This window comes from Camelus dromedarius, chromosome 10 (assembly GCF_036321535.1).
Source record: "Camelus dromedarius isolate mCamDro1 chromosome 10, mCamDro1.pat, whole genome shotgun sequence".
NCBI classification, from domain to species: domain Eukaryota; kingdom Metazoa; phylum Chordata; class Mammalia; order Artiodactyla; family Camelidae; genus Camelus; species Camelus dromedarius.
Window position 1 is genome coordinate 51,145,307 of NC_087445.1, and position 21,540 is coordinate 51,166,846.

General features: G+C 43.9%; 1 protein-coding gene across 15 annotated transcripts in view; it reads left to right on the plus strand.

Moving 5' to 3' along the window:
- The window catches only part of INVS (inversin), a 122,004-nt gene that overhangs the window by 98,795 nt on the left and 1,669 nt on the right, over positions 1-21,540 (plus strand). For 7 of the 15 annotated variants that reach the window (XM_031450097.2, XM_031450101.2, XM_031450100.2 and 4 more), the window contains 4 exons: positions 2,358-2,644; positions 10,550-11,267; positions 18,184-18,413; positions 19,177-19,248. In XM_031450097.2, coding sequence (XP_031305957.1) covers positions 2,358-2,644; positions 10,550-11,267; positions 18,184-18,413; positions 19,177-19,248 — 1,307 coding nt within the window. Of the gene's footprint in view, positions 1-2,357; positions 2,645-10,549; positions 11,268-11,726; positions 12,070-13,719; positions 13,871-18,183; positions 18,414-19,176; positions 19,249-19,329; positions 19,384-21,540 lie in introns of those variants that run through there. The other 8 variants (XR_004136298.2, XR_010382764.1, XM_031450105.2 and 5 more) reach the window with 8 other exon arrangements.

The window sequence follows — 21,540 nt, forward strand, 5'->3', positions numbered from 1 at the left end:
GTTTGGTTTCCTAAAGAAAAGGGAAATGACTGCTCGAATAACAGAGTCTAGGTTATCACCTCAAAGCCCCTCCCGATGGCAGTGATATCCATGCAGATGCCAAGACAGACAACCACACACACGTGTCTGTCTGGAGGACCAGTATTCTCTTAAAGTGGTTTGGCTTCTCAGGGCCAGTACGAAGAGCATCACTCCGTCTGCCTGCCGGGAGCAAGGCAGTTAGATCAATTAGCAGCACTTCCACCACCCAGATGCTTCTACCTTCTTCCAAAAAGCAGCTTTCTCCCAGACAGAGCACACTGAAATGGCACCTGCTAGCATCCACATGAATCTCAGCACTGATGACGACAGGCCGTCCAGCTCACCTGTCGTTGCATCAGCACACACAAGTGTCCGCAGTTGGCAAAGCACAGCAGAAGACCAGCTCTGGTGAAAACATTTGAGCTGGGCAGGAGTCAGCACAGCCCATCTGGCGTCCTTCTCTGGGATGGGACTCCGTGAAGGACGATCAGAGGAGCAAGCTTGGACCTCAGATCAGGGGCTTCACCACACAGGACAAAAGACCTTCCAAAGGGGAAGATAAGTTGACAAGGCTTTAGAGTATAACTCAGGTATCTGTCATCTGGGGCTTCCGTGTCCCTTGAGATCTAAATAAGCTTGGCTTTAAATTGCACAGTCTGTGGAAATCTGAATTCTTTGACTTCTTGAGGGACTTGGGGTCTCTGCCTCAGCTCTTGCGTCATGTCTGGTATCTTAGCCCTGCAGCTGGTCAGGCTGCTTATAAAAAAGCGTGTATGAGCATGGGAGGCCGTCCACAAAGCTGGTGTCATGGGGGAGACTCAGTTTCCCAACCCAAAGTGGTAGAGTTAACAATCCACACAAGACTTTCCTGTTCTCTGAAGCCTTACTACTCAGGGTGTAGTCAGAGGACCGGGAACACCTGTATGACCTGAGTGCTTGTTAGAAATGCAGAATCTTAAAACTATAAATCAACTCTACTCCAATTTATTAAGAGGAAAAAAAAAAAGAAATGCAGACTCTTGAGCCACACCCCAGGCCTGGTGAATCAGAATCTAGATTTTAACAAGATCTCAGGAAATCCCAGTTCACTGAAGTATGAGGATCACAGATCTAAAGGCTTTTCTGTCTTCCTGAGCAGCAAATATATTGCGTGCTGCTGTGTATAGCAAGCACTGTTTAAAGATCAAAAGAAGCAATACCGGCCTGTTTTTCCATATTATTTGCCTTTGCCCAAACTACTCCCTCGGACTAACATCCTCATTCCCAACTATCTGCCTGGCAAACTCCTACACACCTTTGAGAATCAACAATTGAGACTTTCTTCCGGATTCCTCCACAAAATTAATCACTAATTCCTCTGTGCAAGCACGCTATTATAATATTTCTTCCATTATATGTTAGGTCTTTGTTGTCCTAGTTGTCCCCCTCTGGGTAGGAGGTTCTTCAAGGGAGGACTGAGTTCTCTGGTCCTCATTACTGTATCATCAGTGCCCAGCACAGGAGAGGCTCAGAAAATGTTAGTTTTCTTCCCTTTTTTTACCCTTGGCAATCCCTACAAATTAATGGCATCAGTCAAGCAAATCCTTTCCTTAACTTAGCCCCTTTGTCCTCAAGCACCACGCCCGTTTCTGGACCTGGGCCACCTTGGACCCATCTATATCAACCACCACTCATTTCTAGTTCTTACCTCCCCTGGCCAGCCCTCTTCTGTTCTGTTGCTACCTAAAGGTTTCAGCTTAGCCACCAGCTACTTGTGTATGACTTTTTGAAAACCATCCTACCTTCTGGACCTCATCTTCAAGATAAGTGGGTTTGACCCACTAGCTAGAGCTCTTGCGGGCAGTATTACAACTACAGGTGTGTTATAAGCAGTTGGGAGGTGCTTTGTAATTTTTTCATATAATCATTAAGGTTTGTCAGTAGTCTTTTTAATAAATAGAGAAGATTCAAGGTTATCCTATGACTTTTATTCTCTATTGCATCCTGATGTGCTTTCTGGAATAGGAGAGAAAAGGGTGTAACAACAGGTAGCCCCAGGGATCACACACAATCTTGGGGCACACACACCTTGGGATTGTGTTGTCTCAGCAGAAAGTTCTGTGATTACCTGATGTGTCTCAGCCGGGCACAGGTTGATCTGTAGGATTCTTTCCAGCTCCATCATTTTTTGAGCTATAAGACATGGGTAAAAGACAGGAAATTGTGAAATTGTGGAAACTGCAAATTTCCAAATCCCCCCTGTATTGTAGTAGCTCCTTTTAAAATTTAAATCCCACTGAGGAACACTTGAACAGGTAACAGAATTTTTTCCTCTTCCCCCTTGCTGTTGCTCCCAGGAAGAGAGAAGAAGAAAACAAGCGGAGAGAGGCGGAGCAGCAGAAGGGAAGGCTGAGCCCAGATGCCTGCAGACCCCAAGCCCCTCCTTGTCTGCTCAGTGCCCAGGCTGAGCCCCGCGGGCAAAGCTGGGCCCCCAGCAAGCAGCCTCCCTGCAGTGACACAGCCCAGGGCCCTGAGCGGAAAGCCTGCGGACGGTCTTCAGGCAGAGGGTCTCCAAGCAGAGCCCCCCAGAAGGAACAGCATCCTTCCCTAGACCTGCAGAAAACAGACCCCAGAAAGCCGAATGGTAAGTGTGTTGCGTTTGTTGTTCGATACTTACCCATGGACTGTGGGCTCTTTTGATTCATGTGTTTAGGCCATTTACATTTAAGGTAATTGTGTCAGCACTTAAGTCTGCCATTTCATTATTTCTTTTCTCTGTATTTCCTCTGTTTCTCTTTTCTTCCTTCCTGTAGGTTACTTGAACTTCTTTCAGGATTCCATATTGACTACTTTATAGTGTTTTTCAGTACATCTTTTTCTATAGTTTTTTGTGGTTGTTGCTCTGAGTTTTATAATACATATATGACATGGGTAGTATTACAGTATACTTATTTATGATATATATGATATATATAAGTTGACTTAGTCTACTCGTATCAACATTTTATCACTTTGAGTGAAGTGTGGAAACCTCACTTCCATTTAGGTAACTTTACCTTCCTCACTTTTAAATATCATTGATTGGGTATCAAATGCTGTTACAGTTTTTGTCCCAATCACCAAATATATTCTCACATAAAACTCATGGGGAAAAGGAGAGTCTAGTTTATGTACCCCTATTTCTGTTTTTCTGTTGTTTCATCTTCCTTCCTGGTGCTCCAAATCCCTTCTTTCATCATTTCCTTTCGGTTTGAAGAACTTTCTTAGCCAAAATTTAAGGGCAGTTCTGCTAGCAACAAATATTTTGAGTTTTCCTTTGAGAATGTTTTTATTTCATCCCTGAAGAATTGTGAAACCAGATGTAGAATTTACCGGCAACAGGCCTCTTAGCCCTTGAAGAAGACTGCGCCACTTCCTTCTGGCTTCCAAGGTTTCAGATGTGAAAGCCACTGTCATTCAAATTGGTGTTCCTTGGTAATGTTCCTAGGTAACATGTCATTTCTCTCTGGCTGCTTTTCTCTGTCTTTAGTTTTCATTAGTCTAATATGGTATGTCTTGGCATAGATTTAAAGTTTATCATGTATGGATTTTGCTTAGTGTGTTAAGGGTGCCCAAGACCACCCCAGGTTCAGTAAGTTGCTGGGAGGACTCATAAGACCAAGAATACATTTGTACTCACAGCTATGATTTATTATAATAAAAGAATACAAAGCAAAATCAGCAAAGGGAAAAGACACATGGAGCAAAGTCTGGAGGAAAGCAGGTGAAAGCGTCTAAGTGTCTCCTCCCGGGGGAGTCACATAGGCCATGCTTATTTCCTCCAGCAATGAACATTAACAACCTTTATCTACCGGGAAAGCACACCTAAACGTAGGACTTCAGAACTTTAATCAAGGTCAGTCACGTAAGTACCCTCTGCCCAGCATGTGCCAAAATTCCAGACTCCCAGAAGGAACGCAGGTACTCAGCATAAGCTGTATTATTTGCACAAAGCAGTTGAGCATATTGAGCCATTCTTATCAGTTAGGGAATGGTGAGAACCCTCCAGAAATCTAGGTAAATGCCAACACAGTGAAAAAAGCAAATAATGTCTTAGTATTATTATGGAAACAGTTTTGACCTTTGACCAAAGAGTCCATGGGATTTCATGGTCAACCTAATTCAGGGCTTGGACAATTCAGTCTGTCTGTCTGAACGTTAATTTCCTTAGCTGCAGGCTGGGGGTTTACTTACCCTCTACCTTGCTAGGCAGTTATAAATAGAAATAAAATCATTAATGTAGAGTACTTGCTACAAAGCCCATGACTCATGGTAAGTCTTCGGTAACTGCTGTTACTAAATCACACTGCTGGTCTAGCCAAGAACAACCACATGAAAGTGTACATGAATGACCACAAACATACCTGGAATATAATTCCATAGCCCACTTATGCAGTGACAGTGCATTAGCAGTGTAAACCTAAGGATGGTCTAATGCTTTGTTATACATGCATTCATTTATTCGTTCAGCCGGCATTAACTAGACTCTCATGATGTGACAGCCACATTATATTTCCTCAGGATCTTTCCTAGCTTGGGACCTTTGCATATAAAATTCCCTTTACCCAAATGGATAAAAAGTGCCTCTTATTTTTCACATCTCGGGGTGCATGCTCCCTCTCTCTACAGCCATACCTTCCCACTAAATGAGGCTTTGTTTCCCTGCTCTGTGCGCCCAGCGCTTTCCTGTACTTCCTTATTATAAAGAGCCATCACCTTTTACTGTTGTTACTGGCTCGCTTGTTTTCTCCAGCAGGGGGAGATCTGGCTCCCATTGTCTATGATATACACACGTACTTCAATACCAGTCCTGGTCTGCACATAAGAGTAGTTTCAGAATTGCTAACCCACACCCTTGTGAGAAGCAAATTTACCAACCAGAGCACAGTATTTACATACGTTTCTTTTTATCCTTGGTCTTAACAATACTCAGCCAGAATATGGTTTTACAAAGTTACTTGGGTGAGTTCTCTTCTCCACCTTGTAGTGAGGTTACCTGATTTATTTGTAATAAAATTAGTTTATTTGTTGTTGTTTTTATTCCATTTTAGGTTCTTTCTCACATCCTAACTGATGCTAATTGCTGTTCTTTTAAACAGAAGATGACATTTTTCTCCTAATTATAAAATTATTTAGTGTACATCACTAAAAATCAAAATCAGAGAAAAGAACAAAGAAGAAAATTAAAATCCTCCTTAATTTTTTTAAAATTTATTTTTATATATTTTTTATTGAAATGTAGTTAGTTTACAATGTTGTGTCAATTCCTGTTGTACAGCATAATAGTTAATTCATACATATACATGCATATATTGTTTTCATATTCTTTTTCATTATAGTTACTACAAGATATTGAATATAGTTCCCTGTGCTATACAGTATATACTTGCTGTTTATCTATTTTATATACAGTGGTTAGTATCTGCAAATCTTGAACTCCCAATTTATCCCTTCCCATCCCCTTCCCCTGACTGGTAACAAGTCTGTCTTCTGTGTCTATGAGTCTGTTTCTGTTTTGTAAATAAGTTCATTTGCCTTTTTTTTTAGATTCCACATATAAGTGATATGATATGGTATTTTTCTTCTTCTGGCTTACTTCACTTAGAATGACAATTTCCAGGTCCATCCATTTTGCTGCAAATGGCATTTTATTCTTTTTTCTGGCTGAGTAGTATCCCATTGTATAAATATACCGCAACTTCTTTATCCAGTCATCTGACAATGGACATTTAGGTTGCTTCCATGTCTTGGCTGTTGTATATAGTGCTGCTATGAACATTGGGGTGCATGTATCTTTTTGAATTAAAGTTCCATCTGGATATATGCCCAGGAGTGGGATTGCTGGATCATATGGTAAGTCTATTTTTAATTTTTTGAGTAATCTCCATACTGTTTTCCATAACAGCTGCACCAAACTACATTCCCACCAACAGTATAGGAGGGCTCCCTTTTCTCCACACCCTCTCCAGCATTTATTACTTGTGGACTTCGTAATGATGGCCATTCTAACTGGTGTCTCCTTAATTTTCAAATACACAATTGTACAAATTCTTCTACTAGAACTTTTTTTTTTTTAATTCAGAAAATTGTGGGCATCCTGTTTTGAGATCTTCTTAAATCATTTCTTTGTTTTCAACAAAAATATTAGTAGCTACTTAGTATTGTATCAGATTATGAATAGAACATGATTTGTTTAATCATGCCTGTATTGTAGGACATACAAGCTAAATAGCTTTTCATACGAATTTTTGTGTAAATTTCTTTAAACATGCTGCCAAATTTCATTCCAGGAAGGCTGCAGAAGCCTTTCTCACCCTTCTAAAAGCAAAAACCAAAAAACTCTCTCCAAATATTTAGGCAAATAATTGTTTTACCGAATCCTAGTTAGTAGGATGGGATTTTGTCATATTTTATTGGCTTTGTGTATTTATTTTCTGGATTATTCACTAATGTCCTCTGTCAATTTTTATATTGGTTTTTCATTTTCTTAATACTTCTAAAAGCTCTTTTCTATAACAAGGATAGTAACCTTTATCTGTCACATAGAATGAACTTTTTTGTTTATCTTCTAGTTCTGTTTCGTTTTTTCTTTGAGATTTTTCTCTTTGTGGTTTTACGCTAGGAAAGGTTTTTCCCACTTTAAGATTTAATAAACACATGTATTTTCTAATTTTTACTATCTTGTATTTAGTTTTTTGTATAGGTTGGGATCTGTATACATGTATACACTGTATACATATTGTAATATATATACAAGGTTGGGATTGAATGATTTCTTTTTAGAGAATAAAAAGTTGTTCTAGCCATAAACATGGAATAGTCCAGAGCTGCCACACTGGCAGTGGACTCTGTGGATACCGGCTCTGGAGGAGCACAGCGTCCCTCTCTGGGGCCATCCCCAGGGCCTGTGAGCACCTCATCTCCTCACCACAAATTCAAAATGCCATCTTTATTACTTATTTTCATATGTGGGAATATTTTTAGCTTTCTATTCTTTCTTATTGATCTATCTATACTAATACTCAAATCACATTATTTTTATTATTACTAGTTATTAGTATCTAATAATATCCAGCAGTCTCTCCATTATTTTTCTTTTTTCTTTTCCTTTTAATAGAGTTTACTTTTTAGAGCAGTTTTAGGTTCACAGCAAAATTAAGCAGAAAGGACAGAGAGTTCCCAAATACTCCTGCCTACACATGCACGTACGCCCCCCAGCAGCAAGGTCCTGCACCGGAGTGGTCTGTTTGCTACAGCTGACGAACCTACATTGACGCATCGTTGTTCCTCAAGTCCATAGTTTACATCAGGGTTCATGCCTGTCGTTGTACATTCTGTGCGATTTCACAAATGTATAGTGGCTTGTATCTAACATTGTATACGGAATAGTTTCACTGCCTACATTAGAGGTCTCCAGAGAAACAGAACCAATTAAATAGATAGACAGACAGACAGACATAAAAGAGGTTTGTTATACAAATTTGCCCACTTGATTGAGCAGCTGAGAAGTCCTGCAGTTTGCCACCTGCAAACTGAAGAACCAGCAAAGCCGGTGATGTGATTCAGCGAATCTGAAAGGCTTGAGAACAGGGGAGCAGGTGTTCTGAATGTGTGTCCAAAGGTTCAAAAATCAGGGGGCTGATAGAATAAGTCCTGGTCCAAGTTTAAAAGCCTGATAAATGGGAACACTTAAGTCCATGGTCAGGAGAAAATAGATGTCCCAGCTCCAGCAAAGAAAGCAAATTCGCCTTTTCCTCCACGGTTTTGTCTATTTAGGCCTTGAACAGACAGGATGGTGCCCACCTGCCTCAGTGAGGATAATCTTCTTTACTCAGACTGCAATTCAGGTGCTAGTCTCTTCTGAGACACCCTCACAGACACAGCTAGAAATAAGGTCTTACCAGCTATCTGGGCATCCCTTATACAAGTCAAGTTGACACATAAAATTAACCATCACACTGCCCTAAAAATTCTGTGTGCTCTGCCTATGCATCACTCTCTTTCCTGAACCACTGGGGACCATTGATCCATTTAGTGTCTCCATAGTTTTGCCTTTTTACAGAATGTCATACTGTTGGAGTCATACAGTATATGGCCTTTTCAGGATGCCTTCCTTCACTTAGTAATATGCATTATTAGTATTCATGCAAGTAAAGTAATATTTCACTTAATAATATTCTACATGGCTTTGCAGCTCATTTCTTTTTAGTACACGTTTCATTTTTAGCTCATTTCCTTTTAGTTCATTTCTTTTTATTGCTGAATAATAATTGCGTTTTCTGGGTAAACTGCAATTAATTTATCTGTTCACCTACTGAAGGCCATCTTGGTTGCTTCAAGTTCAGGCAGTTATGAAAAAAGCTACTGTAAACTTCCATGTGCAGGATGTTGGGTGGGCATAAGGTTTTCATTCATTTGGGAAACACCAGGATTGCTGGACTGTAGAATCCAGGTAAGAATATGTTCAGTTTTGTAAGAAGCTTTCAAACAGTCTTCCAAAGTGGCTGTCCCATTTTTCACTCCACCAGCAGTGAGTGAGCATGCCTGTTGCTTCTCACCCTCATCAGCATTTGTTATCAGTGGTTTTGATTTTCACCATTCTAGTCGATGTTTAGTGGTATCTCATTGTTGTTTTAATTAATTGGGTTTTGTTTCATTTCACCTTTGTGTATGTGAAACGTTGCAATAGTTCTAAAAGTCAGAGCTCTACAGAAAAGTTTACTCAGAGACGTGGGGCTCCCTCCTCATCTCACTACTCAGTTTCCGTTTCCTTCTTTCTATCCCTTTCCCATTCTGTCCTTGTAGGTATCCAGTCTCTTCAGTTTCTGGTTTATCCTTTCTATATTTCTTTTGTAGAAATGAGCAGATACAAATATATCTTCTCATATCCCTGTCGTTCTTACGTGAGGAGTGGCATAGTTTGAATACTCTTGGTACTTAAGAATAGTTATTTTAAAGTCTGTTTCTGAGAACACATTATCTGGATAACCTGTGTGTCTGTTTTATTGTCTGTTCTCTCTCTTTCTCTGAATATTGTCTTGTCTCCTCATCAGCCTGTGTACTTTCCACTGAGTACGGGACCACTGAATATACAAAATTAGAGAAATAACTTGAAGGCCAGGATGATACTAATTCCTCCAGGGCAGATTGACATCGGCCTCTGTCAGACATTTAGGAGCATAAGCAATCCAAGGTCACCTTAACCCAGATTCCAGAACTGAGAGGATGCAAAGCTGGGCTTCAGTCTCTGTGAGCATCAGTCTACCACCAGTCTACCTTTTCTCCTAAGACATAACCTTCCAGGGTCACAGTCCAAAACAATGCTTCTTGGCAGGATCTGGACTCCAAGTTTTGTCCTCCAAACCTGGAGGGGCTTACTTCCCTAAGGGTATGGCCTTGCTTGTCTCTTGGTTACCTGATTCTCTTGGATCTTGGCCCCATTTTTTTCTGCCTTGTTAGCTCCTTGACGCCTTCAAACAGGTGGTTTGTAATATTTTGTTCAACTTTTCTGCTGTCCTTGGTGGTGAGTATGCTTCAACTCTGCCGTTACAGAAGCAGAAGTTTCTTTGTCATTATTAATACTGAGACAAAAATTTTCATTTCAGATGTTGTATGTAGTTATTTGTTAAATATATACATATTCTTTTCTCAAATTTTAAGTTTCTTTTGTGTGTTCAGTCAGTAGGGGTGGGGCATGCACACTGTTCTATTAGCTGAAGTTTTTGTTGATCTAATCTTGCTATTTGCTCTGTTATCTATCCCTCACGGTAGATTGTTTCCTTGTGCATTTTGTAATTTTGGATTGTGAAGTCATTTTCAGAAGGTCCCCTCTGTGCAGCCTGCGTTGAGGGCATGCCGCCCTAAAGCAATGCTGTGTTTGCTTCCTGCAATACCACCATCCTGAGACTAGTTTTTATTATTAATTTTTCCTATGGGTTATAAATAAATGAATAACCAAACCCACATGAGACACAGGACTTTGGTTTCAAATTCCCATGGGAGACTCTTTACCCGATCCAGAACCTAGGTTGAGACAAACTTCTTTGTCATCTCCTAGCGCTGGGAAGCAGATTTTTAATCTAAACTGTCATTTCCCAGGGGTCTACCACCTCAGCAGTCATGGCTTCATGCAGGGTCTTGGTTTCAGTTAACTTTCTGCCTTTCTGTTCTTATCCAGATGTTAAAACATACCAGTTACTTAATAAGACCAACGTCTTTGTTTTTGGCTCCCAGGAATTTTCTTTATTTTCTTGAAGGCACTATGGTGCTTTTAAAGCAATGTTTATTATATTTTAGGCAGCATTTCTAGGTGCTTATAGGGGAAGGCTTTCAGGTTATCTAATGTACCATTGCTAGAAATAGACGTTAAACAATTTTGTCCTAATCAGCACTATGGTGGTGACGTAAGAGGCCAAGTCTGAATATTTTATGTGAACAAGGGAGCAAAGCTGCCCTACCGTGCAAGTTTTGAACAGTAAAGATTCTTTCCCCTTTTCCTTGTCTCCTCAAGAAATATCCAGAGAACATTCTAAAGGCCGACCTGCCTGTGTCCACTTCAGCCCCAGTCAAGGCAATGACGGAAGCCGGCGTCCTGGAGTCTCCTCTGTCGAGAAGTCCAGAGGTGAGACGGTTGGCGAGCAGCAGTGCGACAAGGGGAAAGGCTCCTTGAAGCAAACCTCCTGTGTCAGGGTGGCTGGGCCTGAGGAGGAAGGAGAGGACCCCAGCCGGGCAGCAGCTGGCCTCCCGCGGCAGGACGGCCCCTGGAAGCTCAGCCGGCCGCCGGACGCAGCGCCCAAGGCCAGATGCGCCTCCCAGAAAAGGCGCCTCCAGGAGCTCAGAGGAGGAAGGCGCTCCCCGGCTGGGTCCAGCCGCCCCGGCAGTGCCAAGGGGGAGGCGGTCCATGCTGGGCAGAGTCCTCTCCACCCCCGGACACCAAGAAACACAGTGACGCAGGACAAGCTGGCAGGAGGGACCTACTCAGATTTGCCACAGAGGACAGAGGTGTTGAGGTCAGGAGTCAGGAAGTCGAGGACATCTGTCCCGTCTGAGGACGCTCAGCCATCTACGGAGACTGATCTGGCGCCTGGCGCCCTCTCTGGGCAGAGTGTGAGTATCGACCTTCTCCCCGTAGAGCTGCGCCTGCAGATAATCCAGAGAGAAAGAAGCAGGAAAGAGCTGTTTCGCAAAAAGAACAAGGCGGCGGCGGTCATCCAGCGGGCCTGGAGAAGGTAGGAAGCCAGGAAGCCGCAGCAGCTTTGGCATGTGGCTGTCCAGATCCCCACGATGTGATACCCCCGTGCTCTGTGATACCTTCTAGTAAATTCCATGTGCTGGCGTGACATTGAGCCTGCCCATGAGAGTCACACGTGTGTAGATCTTAGTCATTTATATTGAGTAAGCTGGGAGGTGTTTTTTGTCCAGTAAGGTAGGAAAGCACCCAGGATTGCCCAGTATAAATGAAAAACCAGGAAGCCTGAGTTTCAGGTGAAGCTCTAACATGTTACCTGACCTTGAGCAAATCATTTGGCCTCCCTGACCCTCAGTTTCCTCCTCTATAGAATGGGATTTAACAGTTGCCACACCTGTCCTGTTTATAAGACAAGTTGCTAGAATAAGATTATGTGTACTTTGTGAATTCTAAAGCGCTATATATGTGAGATATTTTACTTTCCTTCTTAACTACCCAGGCATAGATACAGTGGATTGAGTGACTGAAATTTATTACAAAAACCTGCGTGAGCATCAACCGAGCTCAGAATGTGAGAGTGGTGGTGGAGGCGTCCTAAAATACCAGGATGAATACCACCTGAGTGTAATTATGGGCAGATTGGAGAAGTCCTCTGCTGCAAGTTTCCACATATCTCACAATCTCCACACTGCAGGCCCCACTAGGGCCTAAATCCAGATCAGGCCTTTCAATGATGACCATGCCCAGGGGAGGGCCGGACCCATCGCTGACAGATGGGAGTCACATGGCCTCCATCTCCAGAGAGAGGACGTTTGATGGGGGAACAAAGCCAGCAAAGCACTGTGAGTACAGGTGCGCCGCGTATCAAGGTGCCTGTCAGGAGATGAAAGGGCCGGAGAGATGCTGGCGATTTGGCAGAGAGAGAGGAGAGCGTCTTTTGAGGTCCAGTGGGAGGCCTCGGGGACTGTCGTGCCAAAGACCCTAACTCAGAGCCGGGCATCTGCCCCAGGCTTGCATGGCCATAGCGCGTCCTTGGGTCTGTTCAAGCTCGTGGCCGTTCACAGAGGCGCTCGTGCCGGATCCCCTTTGCTCTCCAACCATGCCAGGAGGCCATCATGATAGGGATTAGCGTCCCGTTTTTCAGACAAGCAGATGGTCTCAGAGAGGAAAAGTGGTCAGATTCAGCCCTTGAAACTCTCTCTGGCTCAAGTCCAGGGGTCTTTCCCTGACGTTCTCAGTAAAGGCAGTGTTTGCTGTGGTCAAAATAATGGAGGCGGAGGCCAATCACGTACCCCTCACCTCGGAACAGGCTGCCTGGATGGGCTCACACACATCAAGGTAATGTTACGGGGGATGGTGGTGTTACTACTGTTGTTAATACTAGCAGTTGGCATTCGCTGGGCCCTGGTGCCAGGCACTGTTCTAAGTGGAGTTACACATGTTAACTCTAATCCACACAATAGCCCTGTGAGGTGGATACTGTTCTTATTATCCCCATTCCACAGAGGAGGAAACTGAAGCGCGGAGAGGTTAATCTCCTGCCCAGGTTACAGAGCTGGTACCCGCCAGAGCGGGCTTTCAGCTCAGACTGTGTGCCCCTGAAGCCACAGACGGGAATGGTCCTTGTTCCCTCTCCTTGGGGCGTTCCGCCAGGGCATGCACTGGCTACCATCCCAGGGGAACTTCTGTTAAGTATTTCAGCTGAAACCTCGGAGCCAAACAAGCCAGTGAGGTTTGCCATGTGAGGCCCCACAGCTGCTCCCCAGCTGAAATGCCTTCCCTGTTAGACTGTCCTTTGCCTCCTTTGAAGAGTCAGTAGGTGACAGGTCCTGTCAGTAAGTGTGTCCATAGCAGCAAATGAGCCTTCAGTCACCCCCCCACAGACAGTGGGCTTATAGCCAAGGGCCCACCTGGGGAGGCAATTACACAGGCCCCCTCGGGCTGCCCCACTGTGCAATTCTGCGACCTGGGACACCAACGCCCACAGGGCTTCTGGGAAGCTGAACATGGTGGAATGTCCCGGGTCTGGCGAGGGTAAAAAACCCTTTTATTGATTCTGCTATAGCCACATACACATCTGCCATTTGAAGTAGACGAGCCCAAAGTGCTGTCCCGGGACAGTGTGTGGTGTGTGACACCAAACCTCAGGAGCCCCGAGGGCTGGGGTCGGGAGCAGGGCCTGGCACACGAGCGCCCATAAACGCAGGCCGCGTTCCAGGAGATGCGTCCCGGAGGGAGGCAGGCCGGCCGGACCACGCGCAGGGTGGGCCAAGCAGATTGAACCTGGGGCCCAGAGGAAATGAAGCTCTTCGTTTTATTACCAGTCAAGTCTTGACTATTTTAAAGATTGAGGCCAGAGCCTGGGCGAGCTAGGCTGGGCTGGAAAGTTGCTTTGGCAGTTGCCGCTTCCTGTCGGTAGCCCTCCAGCGCGCGCCGAGGTGAATTAGAAAGGAGGGGCTGGACCACAGGACTGCATGTCCCCGTCTTCTCAGGAAACCAGGAGTGCGTGTTCCCCTTGAGAAGGGGAGAACAGAGGCTGTGACTGGCCACGAGGACCACCAGACCAAGACTCAGTCTCCACACGAGCCTCGATACCGCGGGAGCCGTGCCCGCTGAAAGCCGAGCTCCGACGGCGCAGCCAGCTCCGCGCTCTGCCCGCGGAGCGGGGGTGAGCGGGGGCTGAGCTGTGGGGCCGTGTTGTCCCGGAACTCTCCCTTTTCTCTACAGTTGGCTTTTCGGAAATGTGGTACATGCTCTAGTAAAGGGACGCCGTGGTTTGCCAGGCTCCAGGAAAAGAAGGGAAGAATTATGTAGGAATCAGCCTTTAGGGCAGGAGGGAGGGACTGCACCAAGCGCTTCAAGGAGCTTCTAGTCCTGGGGAAGAAGGTTATGTCCCGTTTGGTGTACTGTGAGGTCGGGCGCGCGGCCGCTGCTCTCTGCAGCACCCTCTAGGCCCACCAGGAGTAGTTAATCGGCTACAGATAATGACGCTGATGTAGCTTTCCTTGGGAGCCTCCAAAACAGCCGTGCTCTGTAGCTTGGGAGTGCACGTGGGATTAACACCATCAGATACAGCCTTCATCACTGTGCCTGCCCCTCTTCTGTTAGCTCTGGTAGTTTTGCTTTATATATTTAGGTGCTCTGATGCTGGGTGCATAAATATTTACAATTGTTATATCTTTTGGATGGATTGATCTCTTTAGCATTATATAATGACCTTCTTTGTCTCTTTTTACCAGTTTTAAAGTCTGTCTTGTCTGATAAATTATAGTTACCCCCGCCTTTGTTGTTGTTACCATTTGCTTGAAATATCTTCACCCTCTGTGTTCTTCTAGAACTAAAATGAGTCTCTTGTAGGTAGCATATTAGATCTTGTTTTTTAATCCATTCAGCCACTCTGTGTCTTGATTAGAGAATTTAATCCATTTACATTTAAACTAATTATTGATAGATAAGGATTTACTATTGTCATTTGTTAATTGCTTTCTGACTGTTTTGTTCCATTGTTCTTTGTTTCTTACCCTGCTGTCTTTTGTGTGTGTGTTTCAATGCCTTTTGGTATCAGTCTGCTTTGACTTCTTTTATCATGTACTTTTGTATAATTAGTATAGGTTTTTCCCTTGTAGTTATTATGAAGCTTACATAAAATATCTTAAAATCATAACACCCTATTTTAAACTGATAACTTTTCTTTGATAGCATTTCTAAATTTACTTTTACCTCCATCCCCCATTTTAGGTTATTGATGTTACATTTTACATATTTCTTATATTGTATATCCAATAACAGGTTATTGTAGTTATGGTTATTTTTACTACTTGTTTTACTTTTAAACTAGAGTTGTATGTGAATTACACACCACCATTACCATTCTACAGAATGTAACTTTGACTATCTGTTTACCATTACCTGTGAGTTTTACACTACCTTCTTATGATGATTAATGTCCTTTTACTTCTGCTCAAAAATTTCCTTCAGCATTTTTTGTAAGGCAGGTATGATGGTGATGAGCTCTCTCAGCTCTTATGTGTTTGGGAAAGTCTCTCTCTCCTTAATTTCTGAAGGACAGCTTTGTCAGGGATAGTATTCTTGGTTAACAGTTCTTTTCTTTCAGTGTTTTAAACATTTCATCCCATTCTTTCCTGAAGTTTCTGTCAAATGCTTATAGTCTTACAGGAGTTCACTTGTATGCAATGTCTCTTTTTTTCTTACTGTTTTCAAAATTATTTTTGTCTTTGACTTTTGACAGTTTGATTAATGTGTCTCAGGGTAGCCCTATTCTGGTTCAACCTATTTGAGATCCTTTGGGCCTCATGGCTGCATGTCCATTTCTCTTCCCAGGTTTGGGAAGCTTGCTGCCATTATTGATTTAAATATACTTTCTGTCCCATTCTTTCTCTTCTCCTTCTGGAATTCCCATAATGCAGATATTGTTTCTTCTGATTGTGTCTCGAAGGCTTTTTTCACTTTTTCTTTTTTCTTTTTGCCTTCTCTGACTGGATACTTTCAAGTGTCCTGTCTTCTAGGTCACTGATTCTTCTGCATGGTTAAATTTCTTTTGAAGCTCTCTGTTGAATTCTTCAGTTCAGTTATTGTATTTTTCAGTTCTAGAATTTCTGTTTGGCTTTTTTTTTTTTTTGATGGTTTCTATTTCTTTGAACTTTTTCTTATTTTGTATAGCATTGTTTTCCTAATTTTGTTTGGACATCTGTGTTCTTATAGTTCACTAAACTTAAAGAGACTTCTGAATTCTTTGTCTCACTCATCTCCATTTCTTTAAGGTCGGTTATTGGATCTTTTTTTCCTTTGATGTCATGTTTACCTGATTTTTTTTTTTTTTTGTATCCTTGATTCCTTATGTTGGTATCTGCACATTTGAGTAAGCAGTCTCCTCTCCTAAGTTTTCTTTGGCAGAGATAGTTATTTACCAGTCAGCTCAGTTTGAGTTTCTGGATGTGTCTTCTGGTAACATCCTTGGGCAGGTGGGGCTTGCTGTCTCTTTTTGGGAGGGCCGCTGCCCAAGCTCTGAGGTTTGAGGGCAGGGGGAGGGAGGAGGAGGGTGTTGCCACTGCTGGCTGAGAACCACTGGCTGGGGCTGCTGGTTTGGTTCCTTGCTCCAGTAAGGATGTAGGGCTCTGCAGTTGCCTGGGTTCTCTGGTCAGGCTTACTTAGTCAGGACTGGGTAATACACTCAGCGTGGGCAGGGCTGTGATTTAGCTTTCCTGCTCTGGTGGGACAGTAGGACAGGTCTCAGAACCTGCACAGCTCACTGTTTGGGGACCCAAATGAGGCAAGACTGTGCACTGAATTCCCTAGCCAGACATAGACACCAGTTTCATTGTGTAAGGGAGAAAGCCGTGGATGTGCTCTCTCTTCAAGTGCCACTGTAAGAAGGGCTGGTGGATGGGCCGTGCATCTTCCTGTGTGCTTTGGTTAGGTTCCCTGGTTGGATGGGCTGAAGGCTGTATTCAGCAATGGCTGGGGCTGTGAATTACTTTCCTTGCCCAGGAAGAGTGGGAAAACTGGTTCCAAGGGTGGCAAGGCTCTTTGTTTTTGGTCTTGATTCAAGCTGGCATGCTCTCCAAGTTCCCAGGCTGAATAGTGCTACTGGCTTTGCTCAGTGGATGATCAGCTCTGCTGCTGTGCAATAGTCTTCTGCACTGCTGGGCTCTGCAGCTTTGAGGTGGTCCAGCCAGCCTTTCTTGTCAGGTAAGGGCCAAGAACTACACTCAGCAATGGGGTAGGCTATGACTCAGCTCCCCTGGCTGGGCAGGGTCAGCGTAGGCTCCAGGGCCAGCAAGGTTTTTTGTTTAAGGTCCTGAATCAGGGAAGCTACACACCACTGAGCTCCCTGGGCAGACTGTGCCACCTTCTTGGTCTACAGATGAACAAAGCTACTGGTTGGGTCTACTACTTGGACTCTACAGGTAGGATCTGCTAAGATCCACATGCTGGTTGTTGCAAGCCCCTCACCCCTTCTCTGTCACAATTGGATTCCCAGGGGTTAAACCCCACAGCATCCCTGGCAGTCCCCATGGAATGAGACTAGCTAGAGCCGGAGCTCCCAAGAAGCAACCCACAGTGTCCACTCTGAACTCTCTTCTCACTGGAAGAATAGTCTGTCTTCCCACTAGAAGAATTGCAGGCTCGGTGTAGACCTCTCAGTGTGGGGCTGTGCTAGCCTCAGGGAGGGGCAGTGCTTCCAGCAAGTAGCTACTCTTCTTATCCTTCTAATGCTGTCTGTCTCGGTCTCTAGAGCTTCATCCTCACTCCCATGTTCTAGGATTTTCTCACTGGTGCCCATGAATAGTTGGTAGTTGTTGTTGTGAGAGGGAGCAAAGTCAGGAGTGACCTATGTTGCCATCTCAGTGATGTCCCTTCTGCTCAGCCTTTGTCAGATTCGTAATATCTGCCTCACAGATGTATTTTCAGGCTTGATCATAGGGAAAGTGCCTGATATACATCCTGACCAAATGGCCCCTTCCACATTGTAGCCCAGTCTTCCATCCTCCTTCCCTTGCCAAATACACAGTGCTTCACACACTTCTCACATTACTGACTTTCCTGCACCTCTGCTCATGCCAGTGCTGCTACCTCGAATGCCCCTCTCTGCCTAGCAAGCTCCTACTCATCCCTTAAAACCCAGCACAAATATTAGCCATCTAGCTCCTTGCTCTCAGATAATACTTCTCATTCTGCATATATTTGTTTACACATTGGCCTATCCCACTTCGAGGGCAAGGACCCATCTGATTGATTCCTAGTCCAAGAAGTACTGATGGACAAAGACAGAATTCAGCGTTCCAACATCATGCCACTGAGGTTAGGAATGGGAGCTTGAATGAATCTCCCAAGAGTTCAGCAAATACTATTCCTATAGCTTCTAGGAACTTTAAGGAATGTTGTTTTTTTCAGTACTGTGATCTTAAAGTCCCTCCCTTCCTCTGACCCCACAGCTATCAGCTCAGGAAGCACCTGTCCCACCTTCTGCACATGAAACAGCTTGGAGTCAGAGATATGGACAGATGGGACCGAGAATGCATGACTTTGATCCTCCAGGTTTGGAGGAAGGAACTGGAACTGAAACCTCCAAAGACCTCGGCAGTAAGCAGGACCACCAAGAGTCCATCCAAGGGCAGCTCGGGCACAAAGCCCACCAGGCACTCAGTGCTCAAGCAAATCTACGGTAACTGTCCTTCTAGGTACTTTGTAGTTTACAACAAGCACCTCCACAAAGTGTCACATCAGAATTTGAAATGGGATTTAATTACATTGGGCAAACCTCCATTCAGGTAGGAACTCTATTATACTTCCAGGCACCAAGAGAATTCTCAACATCACATTAGTGCCTCCCATCCAGCAATTCAGGGTCAGAATTGGTTCTTGAGGCATTCTGGCATCTCAAGAGAGAGCCTTCCGGCCGAGAGATTCTCTGCTGGGCTTCATGCCTAAAAGCCTCACCACTGCAACCTCTCCAGGCTGCTGCCTGTCTTTCCCTGAAGTTCCCCATTTAGAGGACTCCAGGCACAGGCAGACCCTGCCTCCTCACATTGATCTTCCCTATGCTTAGACAGTACAGGGGCGCCCATCTATGGGAATGCCCCAGATCCAAGCACTGCTGTGAGTACTTGTTTAGCAGATGAACTGCTGCATACTGAAAGGCTTCCAGCTCTGGAAAGTGCCCATCCAAATAAACTCAGCAGAGAACAAGCCCAGCTAGCTCCCCAACAGAAAACAGTCAGAGCACCTTTAGCAACAGATCTGTGGCCCTGGCAGCAAAATCTCAGGACTTGACCCTGGGCTTGCATGATTTTTTCCACACCATACCTTATTTATCTTAGCAGAGACACGTGCTAGTTCAAGCTTTCACCTCAATAAGGAATTAAGAACTTGGTCAGGCCATAGCTGTCACTGGTCAGAAATAGATGATCGTTGTTGGTTGATTTCAGGTTCTCAAGAAGGGAAGGTACGCCAACCCACAAGATCTTCAAAAGCCCATTCTGTGCTGCATCTCAATTCAGGTAAGGCAGCCACTGAACAGGCAAAGCAGATTGGGGAGACCACCTGGGGAAACAGTTCCATTTTTTGTTTCATCCCCAAAGGTGAAAGACGTTAGAGCAGACTGCCAGGGGGCTCCAGTGGTCATTCGATTTCAGGTATGCATGTGTTTTTCATCCCCCTTTCATGGAATTATCACTGCAGTCAACATCTCTCCAGAAGAGGCAGGCTGTTTTTACAACCAAAAGCTGTTAGCGTTATCTCCAGTAGAAACAATGTACGGAGCCTATTACTGATCACTTGTACATCCCTGTTCGTGTAAAGGAGGGGAAAACACAAATACTGTCATTCTCCAAGTAATTCTTCGGAAGTTCTTGTTCTGTTTTGGTTTCACATTAAGATTCTCCATCTCCTTCCCACAGATGGGAAGAAGCCCCTTGACCACAAATTCTGGCTTTTACCTTTTGGGCAAACGTCCCATGAGGAGGACACTTAATATTTTAATATCATGTCCAGCTCAGGCTCAACTGTGCATACTTTTACTCATACAGAAGCAGCTCAGGGAACTTTCTTTTTAATCACAAGACGAGTGTTTTACTCAGGGCCCCTTCATTCATGCCAGCATTTAGTTTGGATGATAAGTTCAGTGCTGTCAGCAGTTAATGCCAGGTCCGGTGTTTCTCATGGGTGACTATGGCAACACGCTCCCCCCAGTCCCTGCTCCTCGGTCATCCCGCAGAAACTGAGCGCAGCTGGGAAGGTGAACAATGACTGTCAGCATGAACTTTAACATTCATTTAGTTTTTGACGGGGGTGGGGGTGGTAGCTGGAGGTGGGAGGACAAGAATTAGTGCCAAAGCTAGTAAGAGTTGGGCAACCCATGTAATATAGGCAGGCTGATCAGGAGTTGATGGGTGGGGCAATTAGAATCTTTTGTAAGGTATCAGGCCCATAGTTCCATGTTAAAAAAAAAAAAAACACAACTCTTGTTGAGTGATCTGAAGAGTGGTTTCAAAAACAGAACTGTCAGATAAAACTGCCAAAGAACTAACATTTAGGTAATCAAATATAAATTTTTGAGCATTTTTTACTTTGTCTCAAGAGAAAAGCCCAGGACTACCAAATCTTTAGAAATGAAAGTGTTTAGAAGCATAAAAGGTTTTTAGTTAAAGGACAGAATAAACAAATTCAAAGAAATACTTAGTAGTTTCTTAAGCCCTCATATGAACAAACAGCTTTTTTGTCCTACACTGGCTTGAAAATGGACAAGAACTGAAAAGAATCTTTTCCGACACTGAAACTTGGACAAATGTTTTTTGAGGCCACCCACCCACGTTAACCACTAACCTGAGAATAAGAGCTGTTAGCTAGTTTTGCTGCAGCATGTGCTTTATACAGAATACATGTCTGTAAATTTCCATGACTTGGCCATCCATGTAAGTTTGTGATCCTGTGGAATCACAAATGCCAGACTGAACCAAGGAGAAACCATTAGCTTTTGTCTTCACCTTGAATACTCTTCATCTTTTGCTTTGAGAATTCCACAAGGTTAAGGATCTTGGGATTCTGCTCACCGTTCTACTTAGTTTTAGTAAGTTGTTTGCACATCGTACGTGCTCACACTCATCTGAGTGAAGCCTGTTGCTCTAGCCATCAACGTAGGGGGAGGCTTTAGTATTGCCTTTACGTCTTCAGAAGGAGCAGAAAGTGAGCTGGAAATGGCGAAGTAAAAGCCTCCTTGGACTTTGTCTACATGCATTCCGGGAGACAACCGCATTCTCCCGTCTTCTATACCCACCCTGCAAACCACCTACATACACACCCACAAAGAACAGCTGCATAGTAATTAATGATCAGAGAGCATACATATAATGTCCTAAATTTGGAGGCCCCTCTCTTTAAAAATAAAAGAACTTCCTTTAAAAAATTCCATTCCAGTAAATAGAATAACCATGGCTTAAGGGATTACTGGTACCCCTGTGTGAATGCAGAATATTCCTGCCCACCTACAGAGAGTATGCAGGTGACAACTCAAGACTTGATGGAGTAAAGGCAGCCAAAGACACACGAGTTCCAAAGCAGTTCACTTTAACTTTACTGAAGTAATAGTAATAAAACCGGAAGAGAAAGTAAGACATATTTTTGTAACTTTTAAACAACTACTTACCTTTCATATTTGCTTCTTTGCTCATTAGGACAACATATAGCAGCATGGCCTCAGCAAGGTCTCTTAACTGCCTGGGTGCTCAGCATCTTCATTTATTGAGTGAGAGGGCTGAGCACACCACTCACTTTCCAACTGGAGCATCCTTTAC